Source organism: Papaver somniferum, chromosome 2 (assembly GCF_003573695.1).
Source record: "Papaver somniferum cultivar HN1 chromosome 2, ASM357369v1, whole genome shotgun sequence".
In the NCBI taxonomy this organism is placed as follows: domain Eukaryota; kingdom Viridiplantae; phylum Streptophyta; class Magnoliopsida; order Ranunculales; family Papaveraceae; genus Papaver; species Papaver somniferum.
In genome coordinates this window covers 176991781-177016592 of record NC_039359.1, presented here as the reverse complement: position 1 = coordinate 177016592, position 24812 = coordinate 176991781, and the positions used below count along the sequence as shown (strand labels likewise).

General features: G+C 39.5%; 1 protein-coding gene and 3 long non-coding RNA genes across 4 annotated transcripts; 2 read left to right on the top strand and 2 right to left on the bottom strand.

Moving 5' to 3' along the window:
- Positions 1–8653: 8653 nt before the first annotated feature.
- LOC113354272 lies at positions 8654–10131 on the bottom strand. Its single transcript, XR_003361765.1, has 2 exons — positions 9250–10131; positions 8654–9023 (listed from the first exon to the last, which is right to left on the bottom strand). It is a non-coding gene; the product is annotated as an uncharacterized LOC113354272 (long non-coding RNA).
- A 385-nt stretch (positions 10132–10516) lies between these two features.
- On the top strand, positions 10517–12205 carry LOC113354271. The gene is made up of 4 exons (XR_003361764.1): positions 10517–10609; positions 10721–10800; positions 11060–11140; positions 11690–12205. It is a non-coding gene; the product is annotated as an uncharacterized LOC113354271 (long non-coding RNA).
- Positions 12206–12782: 577 nt separating this feature from the next.
- On the bottom strand, positions 12783–14718 carry LOC113349861. Its single transcript, XR_003360434.1, has 2 exons — positions 14497–14718; positions 12783–14385 (listed from the first exon to the last, which is right to left on the bottom strand). It is a non-coding gene; the product is annotated as an uncharacterized LOC113349861 (long non-coding RNA).
- Positions 14719–15481: 763 nt separating this feature from the next.
- On the top strand, positions 15482–18753 carry LOC113352451. The gene is made up of 6 exons (XM_026596268.1): positions 15482–15574; positions 15742–15873; positions 15957–16185; positions 16306–16844; positions 17517–18312; positions 18359–18753. Exons 1-6 carry the CDS (start codon positions 15482–15484, stop codon positions 18751–18753), a joined length of 2184 nt encoding a protein of 727 aa, XP_026452053.1.
- The last annotated feature ends 6059 nt before the right edge of the window (positions 18754–24812 follow it).

The window sequence follows — 24812 nt, the reverse complement described above, 5'->3', positions numbered from 1 at the left end:
TTCTCGCACTCTTTCAAGCTAGACTTCCCTTGCACCAACAATTCAGCAGAATATGAAGCCTTTCGCATCAGACTGTCATTGGCTAAACAAGCTAGATCCACGCTTCTGGAAATAAGAGGGGATTCTAAATTACTCGTCAACCAGGTAAATGGAGTATATGCACTGAAGGAAGTAACATTGGCCCCGTATAGAGCCGAGGAACAAAAGCTACTAAATTACTTCGCCGACGCGACCATAACGCATGTTGGCCACAGCGGCAACAAACATGTTGATTGTCTAGCCACACTAGCATCAAAACTGCAATTCGAAGGTTCTGAGGAAACCCTGACAGTGAAGAGACGAACCATGGCTTCAACATGACTCCGAGGAGTGTTGTACCATCGGAACCCGAACGGTTCCTTGTCAAGATGCCTCGGAGAGGAAGAGGCGAAACAACAACCCAACCGCGTCCATGGTGAAGTTTGCGGGATAACGCTACTGGTAACTCCCTATCGCCGTTTGCAACTACTGGCCAGAAATGGAGGCTCAATCTCGGCTGCTTCAAATAACCTGTTCCAATTGTCAAGCGACGCCGCATTAATTGGGAGTCTTCAATATTGGCCATGCCGGGGACTGGCAGGAGCCATACATCAGTTACCTTCGCGACGGTGTACTCCCCACCAACAAGAATGACGCAGCCAAGATAAACAAAGGTCCAAGAGATTCATATTCCATGAAGGAATCTTATTTCATAAAAGCTTTGGAGGAAGTTTGCTCCGGTGTTTGAACGAGGCAGAAATCCCGATCATGCTGAAAGTAATGCACGAAGGCGAACACAAAGGAAAACGAAAGTTATTTCTTCAGATACACGGGAAATACTACTGGTCAACCATGGAGGATGATGCAGCTGTTTTTGTTCAGAGATGCCAAAAATGTCAAATCCACGGAAACCTTATCCATGTACCGTCGACTCTTCTACACTCAATAAGCAGTTTATGGCCCTTTTATAGCTGGGGACTCGACATCATTGGAAATATCAACCCGTTGTCTTCAAAACAACACGAGTACATAATAACGGCAACCGAGTATTTCACCAAATGGGTCAAAGCCATACCTTTACGAGGAACTACTGGAGCCACAATCGCGGCATTCATTAAGGAGTATATCATTTTCCGATTTGGCGTACCTAAAAATATCATCACCGACAACAGCACTTCTTTCGCCAACAAGCAAGTGCGGAAATTACTTTAGGAATATGGAATTGAGCAAGTTTTCTCCACCGTGTACTATCCCCAAGGAAACGTACAGGCTGAAAGCACTAACAAAACTTTGATCCGAATCAGTCGGACAGTGCACGATAATCCTCGGACATGGCACGAACAATTGCCAATGGCACTTTGGGCGTATCGGACATCACCAAGAAGTTCCACAGGCGTCTTTCCCTACTTCCTCGTCTATGGCGCCGACGCCATCCTCCTAACAGAAGTTAGAATCCCATCAGCTAGGATTGCCGAAGCAAGCGGAGTTCGATGGAATGAAGCTGAAGCATTGAGCGCCAAGGTAGCAGAGTTGGACACTGTGGATTCCATAAGATCCAAAGCGGAAGAACATGCGCAAGCGTACAAAAGTAGGGTTTCCAGAGCATATAACAAAGCCGTGAAGCCTCAGATTTTTCAAGTGGGAGATTTGGTACTGAAGACTTCCAAACACATCCAGCAAGATGCGTCCGCACCAAAATTCTCCCCAAAATGGGTACAACAGTGGGTACTACAAGGTTATTAAAGAAGACGGAGGAAAACTAGAAGCGGTCATCAACGGAAAATGGATCCAGGCATACTACGCCTGACCGTCGCCTTACACCTCGCCATATCATAGCACGGCTAGCCAGGCATCTTTCCGCTTCCTTTCACATCCCAGTTATCCGGTTTCTTTTCTTTTGTTAATTGAAGCAAATCAATAGAATTCTCTTATTTCTTCAAAAAAAAAGAAAAAAAAAACGATACAAAAAAAATGCGCGCCCGAGACCCAGAAAGAAACCAAACACCTCGCAATTACATAACTTAGAAAAGCCCATCCAACATATTATAGTTCCTCGAAAGCATCATCTTCAACCGGTTTTGATACTTTTCAGTCCTGCTCTTCAAGTTCTGGATTGACTCTTCCACCTTCTGTGACTCCATGGCCGGAGCCTTCTCCTCTTCCAAAATAGCCTTTGCAGCAGGAACGACATCAGCGAGAATACCGGCTCTGTCGACCTTCACGATGTCAAGACGATGCCGCAACCAACTCACGTTGAACTTCAGGGATTCACGGGTAGACACCATGTTCTCCCACTTTTTGATAGTTGGTTCCACGACGGCACGAATGGATATACTTTCCATTTTAACGACCATAGGGAAGAGATAATTCACTGTGGAAACCAAAGCAGACGAGCAATGTTGTACCACACTCCTGGTAGCGATGTGGACGCATCTTTTCCATATCTTCATGTAAAGAGTCGCGAATTCCTTCTGCACCAGAAACCCACCAACGTTCTGGTAGTTAGAAGATAAAAACTTCATACGGATCTCGAATGGCAAACCTGCATTGGGATACTCATGACAAGAAATGCCTAAATCGGCGTTTTCCAGATCTGCAACGGTTGGAAGGATCGGACTCGAAGGTTGGGGGGCAACCAAGTCATCCTCATCAACGATAGTCACGCATGCTCCAACAGGGTATCTCTTCACAGAAGAAAATATTTTGTCACTCGTCAGCAAACAATGAAACATCTATTGATCAATGAAAGCATACCAGTATAATCTTCTAGACTCGGACGAACCGGGTAGGGGAATTGTTACGAGAGTCATACCCCACGCGCTTGACTGAAGAATCTGGCTAGCTCGAGGATGATCCACTTCTGATTGACATAATAAATATGGACTCGGCAGGAAGAAACCTTTGCACTGAAAATAGGGAGATGATACAATGTCACCGGCATATATACTGTGGAAACCCTGAAAAGAAAGAGAAACGGATGCCGAGCAAACAAGATGGGCCTGCATTATAGCCAAAAACTCAGCCTCAATGAAATCTCCCGTCAAAACACTAATTAAGAGTAAAGAAAATGTAGATACGTACTGGGAACACACTTGCCAGCGTTATTGCTACCATTTCACCGCCAGCACCGAGACTCGGAAGCAAAACCAGCGATATGACATTAGGAGGAAGAGTCACGTCCCCTTTCGCAGCCGCAATGCTTTTGGAATTTAAATAAGGAAGGAATTTCCTATTTGAAACCACGCCTGGAAAGAGGAAACTAGGCTCGCAATAGCAGGCTGCACGGTGCCAACAGTACGCACCACGCCGTGCCAATCCAACAGTCCGCACCACGCCAAGTCCAAGCTAGCATCCACGCCAAGCCGGCGTTATGCCAAGAAAATAGTCCGCGCCACTCCAAATCCAAGCCGATCCAATGCTAACTGCTCATTCCAAGCCAATCCAATGCTAGCGGCTCCACTTAGCATCGAGACTATGCCGACGGCTCCGCCCTATATTCTCAAGTCTAACAAGGATGGCGCACAGCCATTCCAAGCCGATGCTAACATTCTTCATCTCAGCCAGCAACCTCCCCTACCATTCTCACGATCTAGCCAACAACACCACAGGCAGGATTTACGCAAGACCGTCAACGCAAGAATCATGGATTCTCGGAACACTCCCAAAAAAGGTTAGACGGATCTTCCTGATAATCTTTTCATGACTTGCCATTTCGATTTTGTCCTTGCCTGTCACCATCTTATGCTTACCTCGCAAAAATGCTCCTGTTCCGAGCTAAGCAGGGGACTTAATGTTGATGGTAGTTTTTAACTTAGGGTTAAAATCATATAACCTTAGTCAAACAGTGACGTCACACTTGAGTAATAATGTCGCCACTAGCACATTTATTGAACCGTTCAACATGACTGCGTAAAATTACCGGGGTACCTTTTTTATGTATATGCCATGCTCCACGGCAGAGCCCTCGGTACTGACCGGCATCATCTCTACATATTCCAGCCGCGCATGCTATCCAAACGTGCCAATGGAATGCCATGCCAGCCACATCTCCGCGCCAAAGGCATGCCAACCATGCCAGCCACACCACCATGCCAATGGCATGCCATGCCAGCCACATCTCCGCGCCAAATGCATGCTAACCATGCCAGCCGCACCACTGTACCAATGGCATTCCATGCCAGCCACATCTCCGCGCCAAGGCATGCCAACCATGCCAGCCGCACCGTTGTGCCAAAGGCATGCCAGCCACATCTCCGCGCGAAGGCATGCCAACCATGCCAGCCGCACCATTGTTCCAATGGCATGCCATGCCAGCCACATATCCGCGCCAAGGCATGCCAACCATGCCATCCGCACCACTGTTCCAATGGCTTGCCATACCAGCCACATCTCCACGCCAAGGCATGCCAACCATGTCAGCCGCACCGTTGTGCCAAAGGCATGCCATTCCATCCACATCTCCGCGCCAAGGAATTCCAACCATGCCATCCGTACCACTGTGCCAAAGGCTTTCCATGCCAGCCACATCTCTGCGCCAAGGCATGCCGACCATGCCAGCCGCACCACTGTGACAAAGGCATGCCATGCTAGCCACATTTCTGCGCCAAGGCATGCCAACCATGCAAGACGCACCACTGTGCCAAAGGCATGCCATGCCAGCCACATCTCCGCGCCAAGGCATGCCATGCCAGCCGCACCACTGTGCCAAAGCCATGCGGCCCTACCACCATGCCGCTGGATTCCAAACGAAGGGTTGCAACAATCAACGGCTACCCTTCCATCTGAGATGCAAATCTCGGTCGTACAAATTCGCCACATGACGCATGGCAACTTCCGGCCCAAGGCCAAACATCAGGGTTTATGCCAAAACCCTAATTTTGGCAGCGCCTAAAACATGCCAAAGCCATGCGGCCCTACCACCATGCCGCTGGCTTCCAAACGAAGGGTTGCAATGATCAACGGCTACCCTTCCATCTGAGATGTAGTTCTCAGCCTTCCAAGTTCGCCACCTAGCGCATGGCAACTTCCGGCCCAAGGCCAAACTTCACGGTTTATGCCAAAACCCTAATTTTGGTCGCGCCTAAAACATGCCAAAGCCATGCGGCCCTACCACCATGCCGCTGGCCGCCAAACAAAGGGTTGCAATGATCAACGGCTATCCTTCCATCTGAGATGCAAACCTCAGCCGTACAAGTTCGCCACCTAACGCATGGCAACTTCTGGCCCAAGGCCAAACATCACGGTTTTACCAAAACCCTAATTTTGGCCGCGCCTAAAATATGCCAAAGCCATGCCGGCCCTACCACATGGCGTTGGCTGCCAAACGAACGGTTGCAATAATCGACGGCTACCCTTCCATCTGAGATGTAGATCTCAGCCATCCAAGTTCGCCACCTAATGCATTGCAACTTCCGGCCCAAAGCCAAACATCACGGTTTTGCCAAAACCCTAAATTTGGTCGCGCCTAAAATAGGCCAAAGTCATGCCGGCCCTACCACATGCCATTGGTTGCAAACGAAGGGTTGCAACAATATACGGCTACCCTTCCTCCTGAGATGTAGATCTCATCCGTACAAACTTGCTACCAAACGATTTATGGCAATCTCTTGGCCACGGCGCCAATTCTTGGCCACGACGCCGAAACCCTAATTTGATCATGCCAAGAGCATGCAAGAGCTGCAACCATGCCGCTGGTTTCCAAACGAAGGGTTGCAACAATCTACGGCTACCCTTCTTCCTGAGATGCAGATCTCATCCGTACAAACCTGCCACCAAACGACTCGTGGCAATGTCTTGGATGCGATGCTAACTCTTGGTCACGGCACTAACTTGGCTGCGATGCTAACTCTCTGGTCACGGCACCAACCTGGCTACGATGACTATTCTTTGGTCACGGCACCAACTTGGCTACAAACGCCAAATACTTTGGCCACGCCACACGTAGAAAGATGCTACACGTTTTCCATGAAAACACTCGAGACATCAAAACATGTCACAAACTGGGGGATGCTCATCAGGGTATTGGTCTGGCGGTTTACAGCGTGCGGCGTACACTATGCCCGTTACAGGAAAGTGTCATAAGGGTGAGGCGGTTAGTAAATACAAGAAGTAATGGTGAAACGTTTCCTTCATTATGGAAACATCAATTCCAGGCGTTACCCGTTACCATTTTCTTCCATTTACTCAACCGTTTCCACTTCTTACGAGGCCAGGGTACGTTTCGTTGCAACTTGTATAAATAGATCTCACCTATTTCCACCAAAGACAAGTTTTGGTCAGGAGAATACAACACTCAGAAATCACTTGTTAGATTTCCCATCTGTTAGCTTTTCACTTTCTGATACAAGTCGTCAAACAAACTACTCTTCCCGAATCAACTATTCTGGTCTCAACACTCTCTTTGCTTCCCACCCTAGACCAACCCTTCTCCTTCACTTTGTGACCGAAGCAAGTATGGAATGGCCATTTCTTGGTTTAGGCCGGATTTGTACAGATTGATCTCTCGAATCAAAATACTCCCTTGCAGTACATTGTTTAGGGTTTAGACTCGTTTCTCACCCACGCACACGAAATTACCGAAATCAGCAGAACCCGTTTTCTCCCTCAAACAGTAACGACCAAAAAAAAACCCATTAAATTCCCTTCCCTTAGAATCCAAAAACTCTCAGATCTGTGAAAATCATCCACCGATTTTCGATTCTTTATTTTTCAATTCTTACTTACCTCAACTAGTGAAACATAACCATAAATCGAATCATTTTTAAACCTAATTTCTGACCTAAATCATCTCAAAACACAAGATGGTGAACAAACAAACTCAACAGAAGAAAAAGAAATATGAAAATTTAAACAAAGCAGTGAAACAAACTTCAAACAGTAAATCGAAGAAAATATTCCAAAAGGTAAGAATCGTATCAACTAATTTTGTATGCACTGTTTTTTTGTGAAGTAAATTTCGTCGTATTTTTCATTTGTCAATTCAAATCTGTGTTGATGGTGTTTTTTTTTTGTTGATGAAATCAACATGAATCAGTGATTTTTGGTTTGGTTTCATAAGTGATTTTGATAATTAGGTTTAGGTTTAGGTTTGGTTTCATCAGTGAATTTTTATATGTTTTCGTGTGTTTGTAGCTATTAATTAGGTTTAGGTTTCATTTGTTTTCATTTTATTATTCACAATTCAATTTTAAAATTTCTATTGGTGTGTTTATTTGATGATTGTATAATGAAATCATATTTGGTTTCACCATTTCTACCGGTGGTTTACATATGCTTGAAACCAATTTTTTGTTTGTGTGTTTACTTAATTTTTGTTTAATGTAACCAGATTTGGTTTCACCATTTCTGTTTATGGTTTACATATGCTTGAAACCAATTTTTTGTTGGTGTGTTTACTTAATGCTTGTTTGATGTAACCGGATTTGGTTTCACCATTTCTGTTTATGATTTACATATGCTTGAAACCAATCCTGATGGTGTGTTTACTTAATGGTTGTTTGATGTAAATAAATTTGGTTTCATCATTTTCACTTATGGTTGGAACTAAATCTGTTGGCGTTATTTATTTATTTATTTATTTCGGTGTCTTTGATGGAACCAATTTTGGTTTCATCATTTCCATTTATGGTTTACTTATAGTTGGAACCAAATTTGTTGGTGTTTTTACTAATTGGTTTCTTTGATGCAATCAAATTTGGTTTCATCATTTTTAATTATGGTTTATATATGCTTGGAATCAATTTATGTTGATGTTTTTACTTAAAGTTTATGTGATGTAACCAGATTTGGTTTCACCATTTCCAGATTCGGTTTGACCACATTTAAGAGATTGATGACACAATTAATCAACGAGAAACATACAAATGCTAAAAGCTATACATGTTGTGAGCAAAAAGGATAAGTTAAAAGCCAATTATGTTGATTTTGAAATGCTTAAATCAACTATGTATGTTTGTAATATGTGAATCAATTTCTTTTTCGAGTGCTTGAAATATTTGTTTGTAATTTCAGGTGAAATTTTGGAGTTCATGTCTGCTATTGCATGAAGAGCCTGTTGAAGGGAAAATGAAGTTTCTGAAGAGGGCGTATCATAAAAGATGGGAAACATGAAAGCAAAGTTGGTATTCAAAATCCTGATGGCAAAAGCATATCAATGAAGAAATTGGTGTAACTATCAACTAGTTGTAATGCTTGTTAGCAAGTTGTAATACCATTTTGCAACATTATATATTTCCTGTCAAAATGCTTATAATATTTTCTAAAAAATTTCAATTTTTATGAATGGTTTCAACCGTTAAATTCATTTTTTTTCTTGTCGAATTGATTTGGTTGTGTGTTCGCTTTCAAACCAAACTTAAAAGAGATTTAAAACTCATGTGTGATATAGGAACCATGTTTTAATGAAGTTTCAACTGTAAGTCTGTGCTAGTTCATCCGTAGAAGAAACATCTTGATGGTAAGTACAACTACCATTGTATGTAAGAAAGTAAGGTAAAAGTTTCATATGGCAAATGAAACCAAAGAAACAACAGTAAAAAATGATGAAACCAAAAAGGATTCCAAAAAAAAATGATGAAACCTATTTTGGTTCCAGCAAATTATAAATGCCTGCAACTCTGAAAGATGTAATCTAAAATGAAACAAACATGAAACGCCTGTATAAAATTAACATGTTTAACTGTACAGAAAACGTAGATAAGAGAATAAAATAAAAATAACAGTCAAACTAAATATAAAAAAAATAAAAAAAGATTCAAATACATTGTAGTTTAAACAAAAACTGAAACTGAAATTCGATAAATTTTCGTCGAAATGACTTAACATCTGCCGTACATGGCATGCCCTTCGAATTTTTGTTGTAGAACTCAATTTCAAATTCTGAAAAAAGAGCTTGTCGCTAATTCAATAAGGTTGTACAATGATCGATCACTCAAAAAAGTAAGATGTTTTCGCGGGGAAAATACTTCCTTCAAATTCTCCAAAAAGAATTCCAGTTCGCATCATTCCTAATGAAACCACAACAAAAGCAAAATAATAAATTTCTGCAAAATGAACACAAAAAGAATATGAGAAAAGGTTTCAGCATAAAATACAATGAAACCAACATAAAAAATGTTTCAACAAAAACAGGAAAAGACTAACTAACACGGAAAAAGGTTTCACCAAAAATAAATAAATGATGAAACCAACAAAAATAATGATGAAAAACAATATAATGTCTGAGAACCTTACCCCCATTCCCGGTTAGACCTTGCTGCCACAATATGGCCAAGGTATTTGTTCTTAAAGTATGAAACCAAAAAAAAGTATCCATTGTGTGGCATATAACCGTGAAAACAGATTTCATAATCTACAAGACAAGGTATGAATCCAAAAAAGGTTTCACTATATGTGAATATGAACAACAACAACAAATTGAAAAGCATTATACAGGACAAAGTATGAAACCGGAAAAGGTTTCACTAAACGCGAATATCAACAACAAAAAAAATTAGAAAAAAATGTGAAATCGTAACAATAAGAAGGCTTCATTCTAATAAATCGTAGCATTCATAAGAACATCAACAAATTCACGAAAATCATAACAGAAATGTAGGTTTCGTCATCAAAAGTAAATTGCAAATTCACAAAACAAATCAAAAATCAATACAGAAAAAGAAAATTGAAAACCTGAAAATTCAATTGAGCTGATGAATGATCCAAATACTACTAATAGCTTAATCTGAAGATGATCAATACGAAGGATTGTTCGACTGGATTACTCAACTCGAGATGCAATTTAAATTGATAAATCAAGTTGAGATATAATTTCAACTAAACTTTTAAAACCAGATCTCGGATAAACTAAGACTGTAGCTTCTCTTCTTTTCTCTTTTTCAATTAAATTGGAAAGAAATACCATATCTCAGAATTTATTCAATCAATTTGAACCTAAAATAGATTGAACCTAAAATTACTCTCTAAATGATGAAATTGGCAGGAAAAGATCTCGAAAATTTGCGTGTTTGAATTGAAACCCTATAAACTAAGAAAAACACAAAGATATAAGAAGAAGACCTCGAATTTTCTGTGATACTGATTTCTTTGGAGAAAATCTCTTCTTCTCTCTCTAAATGTTTCTTCCGCCAAAGTTTTCTTTTAGAACACATATAATATATACGGAAGGTCAATTGAGGAATTTACAAAATTAGTAAAAACTAAATTTACACATTATAAAAGGAAATGGGGGTTTTGTGCCCTTTTTTTCTCAAATGGTTTTCATTTATAAAAAATAATATGGCTGGAGATTTTGTATCCAAAATTTGTTCACCTTGGTGTTTTACCACTTGTTTTGTTTTTTCTAATGGAATGTTGGGTTAATGGCTCGCTATATAAAGCACTCGGGCAAGTGCAAAATCTCATTGTTTGCATGTTGTTGTTCTTTTTTTCCTCTTCCTGTTGCAGTTTAGGGTTTTGTTATTATCTGATCTTTTTTTTGTTGTTGTTTTGTTCCATGTAATCAGTTTACAGTAATGGCTTCGACAATAAGAGAGGTCAAGAGTAGTGATATCGGTTCATTTGGAGTTCTCTGGCGATGTGATATAATCACACGGTGAGCTTGAATAGTTAAATCATGTTCTTTTTCCCTTTGGTATTCTTGATATTTTCCGGTGATTTAAAATAGGTAAATCATGATTTTTTTTCGCAAATGTTATTTCAATAGGATTGTCGCATGGAATTTTGTCGTCTGATCTGCTTCAACCAAAATCTCAAAATAAACGAACCACAATAATATCTATTAAGGTATCTTTGAAGGGTGATTTTTTTCCTTTTCAATTTATATACCACAGCACAGTGATTTCCTTTTCAGGATTAAAACTCTAATGTCGTGGAAATTTTAACTTTAGTAAATTCAGAATTATTGGTGTCTTTGTCTATCTATACAAGGCGTCTGAGAAGAAGCCTAATCCATTATTTTGCGCTGCTTCTCTGTTCTGTTCGTGAGTCGTGACTGTTCTTTTTTTTGTCTGATTTTGATTTTTGTCTATTATTTGTTTTGCAGGTATTATTGGTTGCTCTGGGTTTTGTTGGTTGTTTCGCTAATCCTAAATTGCGGGTCTTATTATTGATGAGTGCCATTGTTGTAGGTTTTTCTTCCTGTTGTTTTTTTTACAGGAAGAACCATGATATTGTTTTTTCACGTGTTGATTTATTAGTTTTTGCTTCGTATGCTATTCTTTGGACTTTCGTTGGTCTTACTTTTTTTCTGCTTAAATCCACCATATTCATAAGGTAGTTTTGTCTAGCTGCTGTATGTGTTGATTTATTAGTTTTTTTTTGCGTAGAATATAGTTTCGATTTTCGTTGGTGGTGTTGCTTTCACTGCTTAAATCACCGGTTCGTAAGGTAGTACTTATAGGAATCTATTATTTTCTAGGAGGTTAATAAGTTCAAAATATTTGAAAGGGAGAATAAGTTAAAAGGTGCAAGAACTATTTTCACCAATATGAGAGTTTCTGTCGCTCTAGGAGAAATCTAATAATGAAGTGGTATTACTAATCAAACTACAACAGAAAATCCTGACTGCAATCAAACAACAAAAGTTTGCTATTTTCTTTTCTTTTTCTCTTATAGAAGTCGTTATTCTCTACATCATTATTTCTTAATGAAACAAATATGGCATCTTATGCAGCTGAAGGTGCTATCATATGTGGTACAGTGACTACAAAGATGGCACGATGCTTTGGCTACTTGACAGTGGCTGCTTTTCAACCTAGGTGTTGTCAGGAGTCTTCCTGGCAGCTGCTCAGACCACTCCTGAGTCAAGTTGCTTGCAATTGCTTGAGAGCGCCTCCTTCAGTATTGTTGGGATTGGCGATGTTGCCTCATTCCCAAACAAATACAGTGTTAATATCCGTTACATAAGATCAGGCCCTTTACTGGCCCTTTAGTATTATTTATTGTCACAGTTATTTGTGATTTTATTTATTAACCTGACTAATTAATAGGGGTGATAAGGCTGTTCAAAAGTTTGGAGTTGATGCAAATAAAAATTAACCTGGCCATCTACATAGTACATTTATTAACCTGGCCATCTACATAGTACATTTAGCTAATCTCTGTGATCCAGATATATCTCATAGCAGAGGTTTCTTCCTGCATGGGGCAAATAAAATTTGGTGCATATGGAAGGAAATAAATGATATAATTTATTGGTATAGTCTCTATTTGCAGCAGGTAGTGGCGCGTAATGTTTGTTGAAGGTTTGTGTTTTGGTTCCTCCTCTTTAGCTGCATTTTTGTATGATATTTTTATTAAAAATTCGTTAACCTGCATGATATTTTTATTAAAATTTGGATAAACTTTTAAGAAATGTGAATTCTGGCTCAGGCAACATATCGTTTTCTCATCCATGTACATACTTCCCTCAATCGATCTCAACACTATTTGAAAGAATTTCTATCTTTTATACTATATGTTTATTGTTTGCTATAACATAGGTCGACTGAAAACAACAACTTCTGAGTCCGGTTGGATGATAAATACACGTTATAGTATTACACATCCAACGCCTGGTAATATGGAGTTCAACTATATGTGACCGGCCGGGAAAAATAAAGGAACTTTGTACATGAGGCCAATGAGAGTCGTTTAAGAAACAACATTGTGTGGCAACTGCATTTAACTCCTCCGGTATGAAAACGAAGATTGGATTATTGGGTTGTAAATCTCGAATTCACATTGTTCAGTGATCATTTTGCGAAGTATCTCTTTTGTTACATATCTTTGCAAATAATCCAAGTATGAATCTCTATATACTTTTAAATAACTTTAGAGAAAGAATACAGATTGATATACGTTCCTGGTTTACATACGTAATTATAAAAAGGGCCATTTACAAAATGGTCATATTTTGGCCGAGATAACAGTTTGGCAAAAAAACGATGTTAATTCTCTCCAAAATATCCTCCCACTTAACTCAAACTCTTTAACTGCAGTTAACTCATCTCACCCAGCAACTTGCCAAGGCCTGAGCCATTTGCACTGCCTATGCCTAACGTTGCCACATGTAATGCAACTCTGCTGCTCCGCTGCTCTATATCCCTTCCATCTATCAGTAAACACCCCAAGCATTTCACACACACACACAGAGAGAGAGAGAATACCCAAACACTTTGTCTGAAGCCACCAGCATCATTACATGGTTCATCTCAGCACATCTCCTGCAATTCAATCAAGCCATTTTGAACTGTACTGTTGCAATTCAATTCCTTCAACCCATCAGCTTACAGCTCCAAATCCTAAGCATACATCTGGGTCTTTTCATACTCATTCATCTGTTGCAGTGCTTTTCTCCCTTCCATTCATCACTTCAGTCCACACCACAACTTCATCTCCTGCAATTGCATATACACAGCAGCCCCATCTCAGTTTCTGCATCAAACACCACCATTTCTTCAATTACTCTGGCAATTTAACTCAATACCACAAAGCAACAACTCCATTACCACCAACCATTCATGGCACAACTAATCCTTGCCTGCAAATCAACTCAACACAAATTCTCCCCCTGCAATCTTATAAACTCAGCAGCACGCATTCTTCCAGTCTCCCTACATTCAATCCTAACATTCATCTATTATTTCATTCAACAACAATTTCTCAGCTCTTGCTTCCAACTGCAATTATGCATTCGCAATTCAATAACAGCATTCATACATAGACGCCAAGTATCCATTCAGTCACAACAACCAAACTTCGCATAAATCTCAGGCAAACCACCATCAATTCCTTCACTGTTACCAGCAGAATCACAAACTCATTGCAGGAACAACTTCTTCTTAACCACCAACAACAGCACATCCACTACTCAAAGCCGTTACAGACTCCATCATCACTACCTTGCACCATCTCACTGAACTGCAGCTTCATTATCTCCATAGCCACTGCACCTGCTCAACTGCAAACTCAGCTCAACAACCATTATTGTTCTCTTTCCCTGATTCCTGTAGCTTCTAAGCCCATCTCCCTTCATATGAATTCAATAACAACACCGGATTCTCAATCTTCTCTGTAATACATGAATTCCCCATAAATCTGCAACATCTCATGAAGAACCCTAAATTCATCTCAAACTCAAATTACCAACAATTTTTGTAGCTTCTCGACCTCTAACTCCACATAACCCCTATTAAATCTTCAAATGAGAAAAACCCATCTCTAATTTCTTATGGGTTTCAAGATTAAACACATCTTCATCTGCTCCATCTATAAACTGACAGAGACCCCGAAATCAAACTACAAAACCCAACCCCCAACTCAAATCACCAATTTCAAATCAGACACTAACCCATTCTCCCAAACTTCCAAACCTATTCACTTTCCTGACTGTATCAACGACAACAGTAAAAGTTAGGGTTTATGAAAGAATCCCCAAATTTGAAACTAGGTTTTCTGAAAATAACTGGAATTGCACTATATGGGTTAAAGATTACTAACCTCGTTAATATCTTGACGATCTCTTCTAACAGAATCCTTGTTTTCCTTATATTCAACTATCAACTGGTTGTATTCAACAAACAGCTCCTTGTTTTCAACCTGTATGTCACAAAATCTCTATTACGCTCTAAACACAAGCAGTTGAACAGAAACCTCACTCGATCTATTTCACTCAACCACCATTGTTGCAGATGAAAAACTCAGAGAGGAAAGGAAGAAAGAAACAACCGCAAATAATGAAGGAGGAGATGAATACTACCCTAACCATTATAGAAACTGTGACTAATCCTATCCGTCAAAATGTGCTCGATTTTACGTAAACACGATCTATGGTAACAGATCTAGTGTAGTTTGGTTAAGAACATACTAGTAAATTCGCCAGTCCAGTTAACTCTGACTTACTGAGACCACCTGACTTAACCACAGTTTTAACGGAAGTGTGACTGATTTGTTAATACTTTGTAACTGTATGACCATTTTGCAAACCGGGTCTTAATAATGGGATTGTTATATATATTTCCCTTATAAAAAAAGTATTTTAGAAGTGTATTGTGATCGTGAAAATTTGTCCCATGAGTTTGGAGATAGTGAATGCTAATGGTTATTGGTTCCACTAACAAATTTTTGCACATGTACTTCCAACAGACTAAAATATGGTAACAAGAAACGCACCGAGAGAAGGACGTGTACCGATAATGCATTAAGTACATTTTTTAAGGGTGTTCCTTTATATACCCCTAAAAATGCTAACAGTACCCTCTACAGTTAGTTATGGCAATTATAAGTTGGGTAACATAAAGATTTTCTAATTGTTTTAAATTTTGTTTAACCGTACCCCTCTTTACATAATAGCCATATATAGCAGAATATATAGTATCGGCAAAAACGAATGAATCCCTGTATATGCGAACAAATAAAATCTTTCTTCCAGAATAATTATAAAATTTAATTTTATTAGATCATTAGATGATATATACTATATGTCATGGAAGAACATACAGAAACCCCAGATAACTCCACTATGGAATCGTTAGAATCCCATTTGGAATGTTTGGGGATCGAACCATATTGTCATGAGGTATGATTTAATTACTTTTTCTAAGATAATAGTGTTTTGAAATCATCTTTTAAGTTGTGCAACTGAAGTCATTTCTTCCCTTCAAAAATGATGTTCTAGACCCAATGGAAACTAAGATCTTAGTTACTCTGTATATGCATTTAACATATAGGCATAATTTTCTACAGGGATCGTCGTCGTATATCGAAAACCATTATGAATCTACTGGTCTAGTGGAGACTGATCTTGAAAATCCTCAACCAATATCTCCTCTAGCACAAGAGTCTTGTGATTTGATGGCTGAATTCTCTACTGATGAGGTACGGTTTCAATTATCTAATGGATTTTAGATTACCATTAAAGATAATTCTTTGCAAATAAATAACTTCATATACTGCTGCAGGTATTTGCGAGTCGTGAAGAGGTTATTAAATGGTGTCACGACAAGGAAACAGATACAAAAACAGTAGTTATTATTAGGAAGTCCAAGAAAAAATCAAAAATACAGGGCTCTTTCATTGTAATGGCGTGTGAAAGATTTGGGGAGTATAAAAATGTTAACAGAAGTGTTGAAAAAAGTGTGGTAACACGATGTCTGAGGAGAAAACCGAGGACGACTGGAACAAAAAAATGTAAATGTCCTTTTCGGCTGAGAGTTACATGTTTTGATGGAACGAATTGGCGATTACGGGTTTTAAATGGCGAACACAATCATCTGCCTTATGAAACACTAACCGGCCATTATTTTTCAGGTAGGTTAAATCTTGCTGAAAAAGATTTGTGCATTTCTTTTTCCGTTGGTGGAGTGAAGCCCGCTTTAATTCTATCTACGCTAAAGAGACAAAATAAGAAAAATGTTTCAACAACACGAACAATATACAATGCCAAGTCCAAATTCAGGACGAAAGTAATGGAAGGGCGAACAAAGATGCAAAAATTGTTGCAATTGTTAGACGAACATCATTATGTGACATCTAACCGGAGAGAAGACAGCTCGGGAAGAGTTTTGGAGTTGTTTTGGTCACATCCAGATGGTTCAAGGCTTGCACAATGTTTCCCCACGATTCTGTTACTAGATTGTACTTACAAAACGAATCGATGGGGTATGTCGTTGTTTCATGTTGTGGGTGTGACATCTACCACACAATGCTTCACTATTGCGTATTGCTTTATGTCTGCGGAGAAGACGGAGAATTATATTTGGGCTCTAGAGCGGTTAAGGAAGTTGTACTCTCCTAATCATCTTCCATCGGTGGTTGTCACAGATGATGATATACGACTACAGAATGCTGTAAGTTTAATCTTCCATAAAGCTACGCGCCTTTTATGCACATTCCACATCTCCTGTAATGTGTCAAAACATTTTGACAAGGATATACCCAGTGAGAAAACAAAATATCTATAAAACATCAAAAAAGATTGGAAGAATGTCTGGAGGTCCGCAAACCATGCAATGTATGAGATTGATTTGACTTACTTTCTCAAGACTTGGAGCATGAAATATCCTACCACAGTAAGTTATTTGCGTAAAAAATGGTTGGATCGTAAAGAACAGTTCGTTCATGCATGGACAAATAATATTTTACACTTGGGTATTACCACAACAAATCGAGCTGAAAGCGAACATGCAGCATTAAAAAAAATTCTTCAATGCTCCACTGGTGATTTTCTCAAATGTTGGCAAGATATGGGCAACCAATCGATAACAAGCGTTATCAATATCCAAGCTTCATTAGAGAAAAGTAAAACCGTCGCGATACACGCATTTAGCAAAGCCCGGTTACAAAGAGATTGGTGTATAAAGTGTCTCATGCTGGCTTGCAGTTGATTAGTGTGGAACTAACTAATATGGGTAAAAGTCGTTTTGGGGGAAAATGCTTGTGTGTCATCCGGAAAACTCATGGGTTACCATGTGTTTGTGAAATCGTCAACAGCCATAAGAATTATAATCCTATTTCTATAGATTCTATACATGACCATTGGAAGCAGCTTTCTATGGTTCCTGTACATGAAAAGGTGGCAGAAATTTTCGTCTGGGAAGATCAGAATGAAATATGAAGCTTGCACAGAGTTGCAAAAGCATTTTATGTTGGAAATGCTGATAGAGATTGCAGATCCGGGTAAAACAAATATGCAAGAACCTAAAGAAAAATTTGCAAGCAGGGGTCGTCCAACTATTGCACAAACAGAAGCACAAAAGAAGAGAGATGCATCTACAAAGAGGGATCTTTCTGATTGGGAAAGACCATCTACCAGAAAGGCTTCTGCAGCAGCATCAAAGAAAGTGCAGCCACGAAAGAAGGCAATGAAATCTCATGTAGTGGGTGATGAGTTCAATAGTATTGACTTGCCGGATCTGAATGCACCACCAGATTTGAACGAAGTAGCAGAAAATGGTGTTCTTCCCAGTAAAACAATGTCGAAAAAGAAGAAAGCACAATGTACAAACGAGCCTAAACAAAGAAGGAAGTATACGAAAAAGATCAAGACAAACAGTCCGGATATATCGTATGACGACGAGTACTTGCAACATATGGTTAGAGGAATAAATCTTTATAATCCAAAGATCCTGACTGATGTTGTGGAGAGGCTGGAAAATGTTGCACCTGATGGGCATTGTGGATTTCGAGCTTGTGCCGAAATGTTGGGGTTGAGTGATGATGATGGATGGAAGACTGTCAAGATAGAAATGGAGCGAGAACTGACCATGTACCCAGACATGTACGTACCTATAATTGATGGAATGACGGAATACAACAGTATACTCCGCACTATCCAATATAAACAACCCATTGCAACCCGTAGGTACTGGATGGTTTTTGCCCGACATGGGATATATTTTTGCCTCTGCATTCAAATGTATTTTCTCATCGTATTCGAATATGGGATGCGCAACATGGTTACCGTTGAGGACCCAACCTCCAGAAGATTTCAAGGTTGTGACGATTTTCAATCTCAACAACGAACACTTCGTTAAGGCAATACTGAAACGGGGTGCTTCCTTACCACATGTTCTCAACGGATGGAATTCTATATGCACCGAGGAGGCTCTATTGTGGACTCCACACATGGAAATGCTGCATCGAGGATGGGAAAATATCGAGCAAAAACAACCTGGGCAAGGTTTGCATGTTATAGAGGACATAGACCTCGACGAGAATTTGCAGGTTATAGAGGACATAGACCTCGATGAGCCTTGAATATTGTAAGTGAACTTATGTTATTTCTTAATTTTTGATGCTGCATTTGAAATTTGTGGGGCTTATATTTCTTTTAACAGTGACATGATTATATGTTTACTACTGTACATACACACTAAGCAATGAAAGAAGCGTGAAATCTTGGTGGAGCTTGGCCAGTTGTATCTAAGACAGGAGATGAATTTGCTGATGGAGTTTCAGTTGGTCTTGTGCTTAAATTTTCAGAAAACTTGTTCTTTCATGTTCATTCATGTTGGATTTGTTGGATTCCTTCTACTTTTCTTCCTTATTTTGGATTACACTAGGATTATTGGAGATTGTCGCTCTCATTTCTATTTATTATTCTCTTTGTTTGAAAGAAGTTAAACACTCCCTGACATCAGTTTGGAAAACTATATATACGTTTCTGTTCTTGGATTATTTTTGCTTCTGTTATTTTTTTTTTTATATGAAAGAAAATAGAGAATGAAGAAGGAAGAAAGCTTGTTCTTTTGATATATGTTTGTTGGCAGTGTGTCCAACACTTAAATTTTTAATCGGCCAATGAATAACGTGCACGCGAAGAAGAATCTGGTAATTGGGATGAATCACAACTTGTTCTGGTTTCCATCACAAGATAAACTTATTGTTGTTCAATGAGGACTTTACTAAAAAAAATCCCATCCATCATCACTATTAATCGATCAAAAACAAATAAATTTTATGATGAGTTTCACTGATGGACTTCGTATGGTTGATGAGATGAATCTCACGAGTCTTCACCAAAAACCCTAGCGACCCAGTGTGGAAGATAGAATATACTGTGTATATAATTGTGAATGAAAAGATATCAGTAGTTTATCGGGGGTACGCAAAAAAAATATTTTGATGGGGTAGAAAGATTACCTCGGAGGGTAGGCAGATAAAGGGGTACTGTTAGTGTTTTTAAGGGTATATAAAGGAGTACCCTTTTTTAAACTAGGCAAAGGAATTGCACTGACCTAATCTTATCGTTGTTGCGCCAAAGCCTGCGGAAGCGTTTAGGTTTGCACTACTACGAGGTAGCTCAATATCGCCAAGAACACAATCACACACACAATAAGAACAAGTATTTAACGAGGTTGAATCTTCGGGAAGGAATAGCAATTTTATATATCACCATATAGGTTGGAATATACAAAGCTCAAGCAGAGAAGAAGAGAACTCTTTCTAGTTCTGGTGTGTTTTCTCTAGTTCTCTCTATGGATATTTATACACATCAATAGGAGTGGACACATTCCTTAACATGGATTATTTTCCTACAAGTATATGGTTTCCTAACTTATCTCTAAGAGACAAACCTCTTAAGCTTCTATACTTAGGACACAAGTACTTGGTTTCCTTAACCAACTAGATTTACTAATATAGTCCTTGACCGACCTACCAACAATTCTCCACCTCGGATCATGCATTCATGCATGAGACGATCAATAGATAAAATCACCTCTATCTTCCAACGTCGATTGAACCATCACTGGATGCCTAGGTATTCTCAATAGGAATCAAACCCGACTGTAGTTCTCTCAAATGGCCTTGCTAGAAGACCTCCACCAGGTTCCTAAGAACCTCTAACCAAAAAGGGCCTTTCACCAAACCGGAAGGATGTGGATCAATTTCGAACAATGTCGAAATTTGATCCCAGATACTACTTTAGTCAACATATCAGCTGGATTGTCTTTGGTATCGATCTTCACAAGTGCAATGTCTTCTTCTTCAAGAATTTCTCTCACAAAGTGAAACCGTACGTCTATATGTTTGGTTCTAGCATGATGCACTTGATTCTTAGCCAAATAAATTGCACTTATACTATCACAATGCACATGCAGTTGGTCTTGTACAACTCCTAATTCATCTAGTAAACCTTGTAACCATATAGCCTCCTTAAATGCCTCAGTCACTGCCATATACTCCGCCTCCGTAGTTGAAAGCGCCACAGTAGACTGCAAGATTGATCTCCAACTTACTGGTGCCCCTGCTACAGTAAATACATACCTTGTAGATGAACGTCTCTTGTCCAAATCAGCAGCATAGTCAGAATCCACATACCCAACACACAACTGATTGTTAATTCTATCCTTCACAAACTCCAAGCCAACATCAACTGTACCATAAAGATACCTCAAAATCCATTTCAGAACATGCCAATGTCCCTTACCAGGACAATGCATATAAAGGCTGACCATACTAACTGCATGTGAAATGTACGGCCTTGTACATACCATCGTATACATCAAGCTACCAGCAGCCTCATCATATGGGACTTGGACCATATACTTTCGCTCTTCTTCAGTAGTGGGAGACTTACGAGCATTCAACTTAAAATGACCAGCAAGGGGAGTACTTACAGACTTAGTTCCTTCGTAGACACCAAACTTCTGTAACACTTTCTTCAAATATGCCTTCTGAGACAAACAAACCTTACCCTTCTTTCTGTCACGTTGAATATCCATACCAAGAATCTTCTTAGCCTCTCCCAGATCTTTCATCTCAAACTCAGATGACAACTTGCACTTCAAATTATCGATCTCTTTCTTGTTATTCGATGCAATCAGCATATCATCGACATACAAGAGCAAATATATGAAAGATCCATCACGTAGCTTCTTGAAGTATACAAAATGGTCATAGTGACTTCTTGTGTATGTTTGGCCAATCATAAACTGATAAAATCGCTTGTACCACTGTCTTGGAGACTGCTTCAGCCCATACAACGATTTTTTCAGCTTGCATACACAATCTGCTTTTCCAGCAACCTTGAACCCACTCGGCTGAGTCATATAGATCTCCTCTTCTAGATCACCATGTAATAACATCGTCTTAACATCTAGCTGAACTAGGTCTAAATCATATTGTGCTACCAAGGCCAAAAAAATACGGATTGATGAGTGTCTTACCACCGGATCGAACACCTCATTGTAGTCAATCCCTTATCTTTGGGCATAACCTTTTGAAACTAACCTTGCCTTGTAGCGTACTTGATTCACCGAATATACTTCTTTCTTAGTATATACCCACTTGCACCCTATGGCCTTCTTACCGTTCGAAAGCTTCATAAGAATCCATGTGCCATTCTTGTAAACAGATTCCATCTCGTCCTGCATTGCACCTTCTATTCTTTACACTCTACACTACGTACAACTTCTAAATAAGAAGTAGGAGTACCATCTTCAACAACTAGTAATGCATAAGCAATGTCATCATTCATCCAACCAGGCTTCCTGGTTGATCTTCTCGGCATGCTGGTTGTTATGGTCTCCGTGACCGTAGCTCCTGTATCTTCTATTGACTCTTGTTCCTCTTCCTCAACAGTGTCACTATCGGAACTTCAGTAGTTACCTCTCTTGCAAATCCAATGTCTTCAGAAGTATTCTGAACTGATACAGACTTAACTGGAATTGGTGGAGTTGCATCAATCTCCACCTGCTGCAAAGGCTCACTAGTACTGGTGCTTCTATCCTCCACCTACCGAGAACCCCAAGACTTTACCATAGACATCTCATCAAATGTGACATCTCTACCCATGACTATCTTCCTATCAACTGGATTCCAAATCTTGAACCCTTTTACTCCACTCCACAAAGATTCCTTTTACAGCATGGCTATCAAGCTTGTTTTCACTAACATGATACCACGCAGGACAACCAAAAATATGAATTGAGTCATAATCATAAGCTGGTTTACCAAACCACTTCTCCATAGGAATTTTACCTTCTAATGCAGCTGATGGAAACCTATTAATGAGAAAGAACGCATACGTAACTGCCTCATCCCAAAACTCCTTACCTAATCCAGCATTAGATAACATACATCGTACCTTCTCCAGCAAAGTACGATTCATGCGTTCAGATACCCATTCTGTTGTGGTTTCTTCTTAACTGTGAAGTGCCTCTTTATCCCCTCATCCTGACATACTTGCAAGAACGGGTCACTCTTGTACTCTCCACCATTGTCCGAACGTAGTACTTTGATCTTTCTGCCAGTTTGAGTCTCAGTTGCCTTTTTTTCACCTCACAAAGATTTCTAAGACTTCATATTTATGCCTCATGGTGTACACCCATACGCGCCTAGAATAATCATCAATGAACGACACAAACCAATGTTTCCCTCCCAGTGATGCATTATTGGAAGGACCCCAAACATCTGAGTGAACATAGTCAAGAAATCCACTAGTATTATGGATAGCTATGCCAAAGCTTGTTCTTGTTTTCTTGCCCTTAACACAATGTTCACAAAATGCTAACTTGCAGGAAATAACACCTTTCAACAAGTCTTGTTGAATCAACCTATGCAACGACTTCTCACCTGGATGTGCAAGTCTCATGTGCCATAGCTTCGTCTTCTCGGTAGATGCTCTCTCGATGTGTTCAGAAATATACACATCCCCTGTTGTTGAACTCCCAATCAAGTAATACAAGTTATGATGACGTGTGCCCTTCATGATTACCATAGATCCTGATATTACCTTTAGAACACCATTTTCAATGACTATCTTATAGCCCTTAGCTTCTAAAGTTGCGAGTGAAATCAGATTCTTCTTTATGGCAGGTACAAATCTTACCTCCTTCAGCTCTCTAACCATACCATCATGCATCTTGATACGAACACTACCAATCCCAATCACCCTGCATGTATGATTGTTTCCCATACGTATTTATCCATCAAGCTCTTCAAAACTTGAGAACCAGTCCCGATATGGACATATATGATATGTTGCTCCAGTATCTAATACCCATGTACCATCTGTAATAGCACAAGCTGATGGTGTCACAGTTAGCGAGAAATCAGAAGCATCATCTGATTCTTCATTACCTTTAGCAATGTTCACCTCGGTATTACCTTTATCTCCTTCTCTCACCTTACGCTTGGTACAATCCTTATCCCAATGACCAAAGTCATGGCACCAAGCACACTCATCTTTCCGCAGTCGCGTTCTACCCTTAGAACGTCCTCTACCTTTACCATAACCACCATTCTTCCTTCTCCCGTCAGTTGAACGACCTCTTGCAAGAAACACATCATTGTTAGATTCACTTGCAAGGTATTCACGATCCATATTCCTGAACTCCTCACTACACAATGCTGTAGTGACCTCTGCGCATGTCATCTTGTCCTTTCCATGCACTAATGCTTTAATCACGGGTTCATACTTTTCAGGAAGAGAGTTTATCAGACACAAAGCTTGTTCCTCGTCGTTGATCTTCTCATCGTAGTTTAGCAACTCAGCAAGAAGTTTATTATATGAATCTAGGTGCTCGATTAGGGTTGCACCTCTCTTCATGTTATAGCGATACAAATTCCTTTTAAGATGTATCCTATTTGCCATGTTCTTCACAAGGTATTCCTTCTCTATCTTTTCCCATAGATCCTTAGCTGAAGTCTCGTGCTGATAATTAACTCTTACTGCAGTTTCTAAACACCCTCGTATCAAAGCAAGACATAATTTATTCATCTTGTTCCACTGCTTTTCAGACATCTCCACTGGCTGACCTCCTAGAGCTTCTTCTAGGCCAAGATGAACAAGGGCATCCATTACGTCCGTTCTCCATAAACCAAAGTTATTGGTTTATGTAAACTTTTCTACCTTGAGTTGTGATCTATGTGAATGAAGTATTTCTTCTTTTGTTTCTTTGTCTTTATTTGTGGACTCCGAATGTTCTCCTAAGGATTTTTCGGATCTTCGTTCCCGTCAACCATTGTTCACAAACAACCAAATATAGATAAAAATATAACCTTTGATATTTGTATTACCTCAAGCAATCTTCAGAAAAATACCTTCACTTCAACTACAATTCGAGTACCCGTGTCCAAGAGCGTCTCCTTGCTCTGATACCAATTGTTGCGCCAAAGCCTGTGGAAGCGTTTAGGTTTGCACTACTACGAGGTAGCTCAATATCGCCAAGAACACAATCACACACACAAGAAGAACAAGTATTTAACAAGGTTGAATCCTCGGGAAGGAATAACAATTTTATATATTGCCATATATGTTGGAATATACAAAGCTCAAGCAGAGAAGAAGAGAACTCTTTCTAGTTCTGGTG

Bases quoted from the DNA above. Each gene is read 5' to 3' on its own strand.
- LOC113352451 (XM_026596268.1), top strand. From the start codon at position 15,482: ATGGAAGAACATACAGAAACCCCAGATAACTCCACTATGGAATCGTTA. The intron at 16,845-17,516 runs GTAAGTTTAATC...CTATTTCTATAG, and splicing joins ATATACGACTACAGAATGCT to ATTCTATACATGACCATTGG. The intron at 18,313-18,358 runs GTATACTCCGCA...TGCAACCCGTAG, and splicing joins TGGAATGACGGAATACAACA to GTACTGGATGGTTTTTGCCC.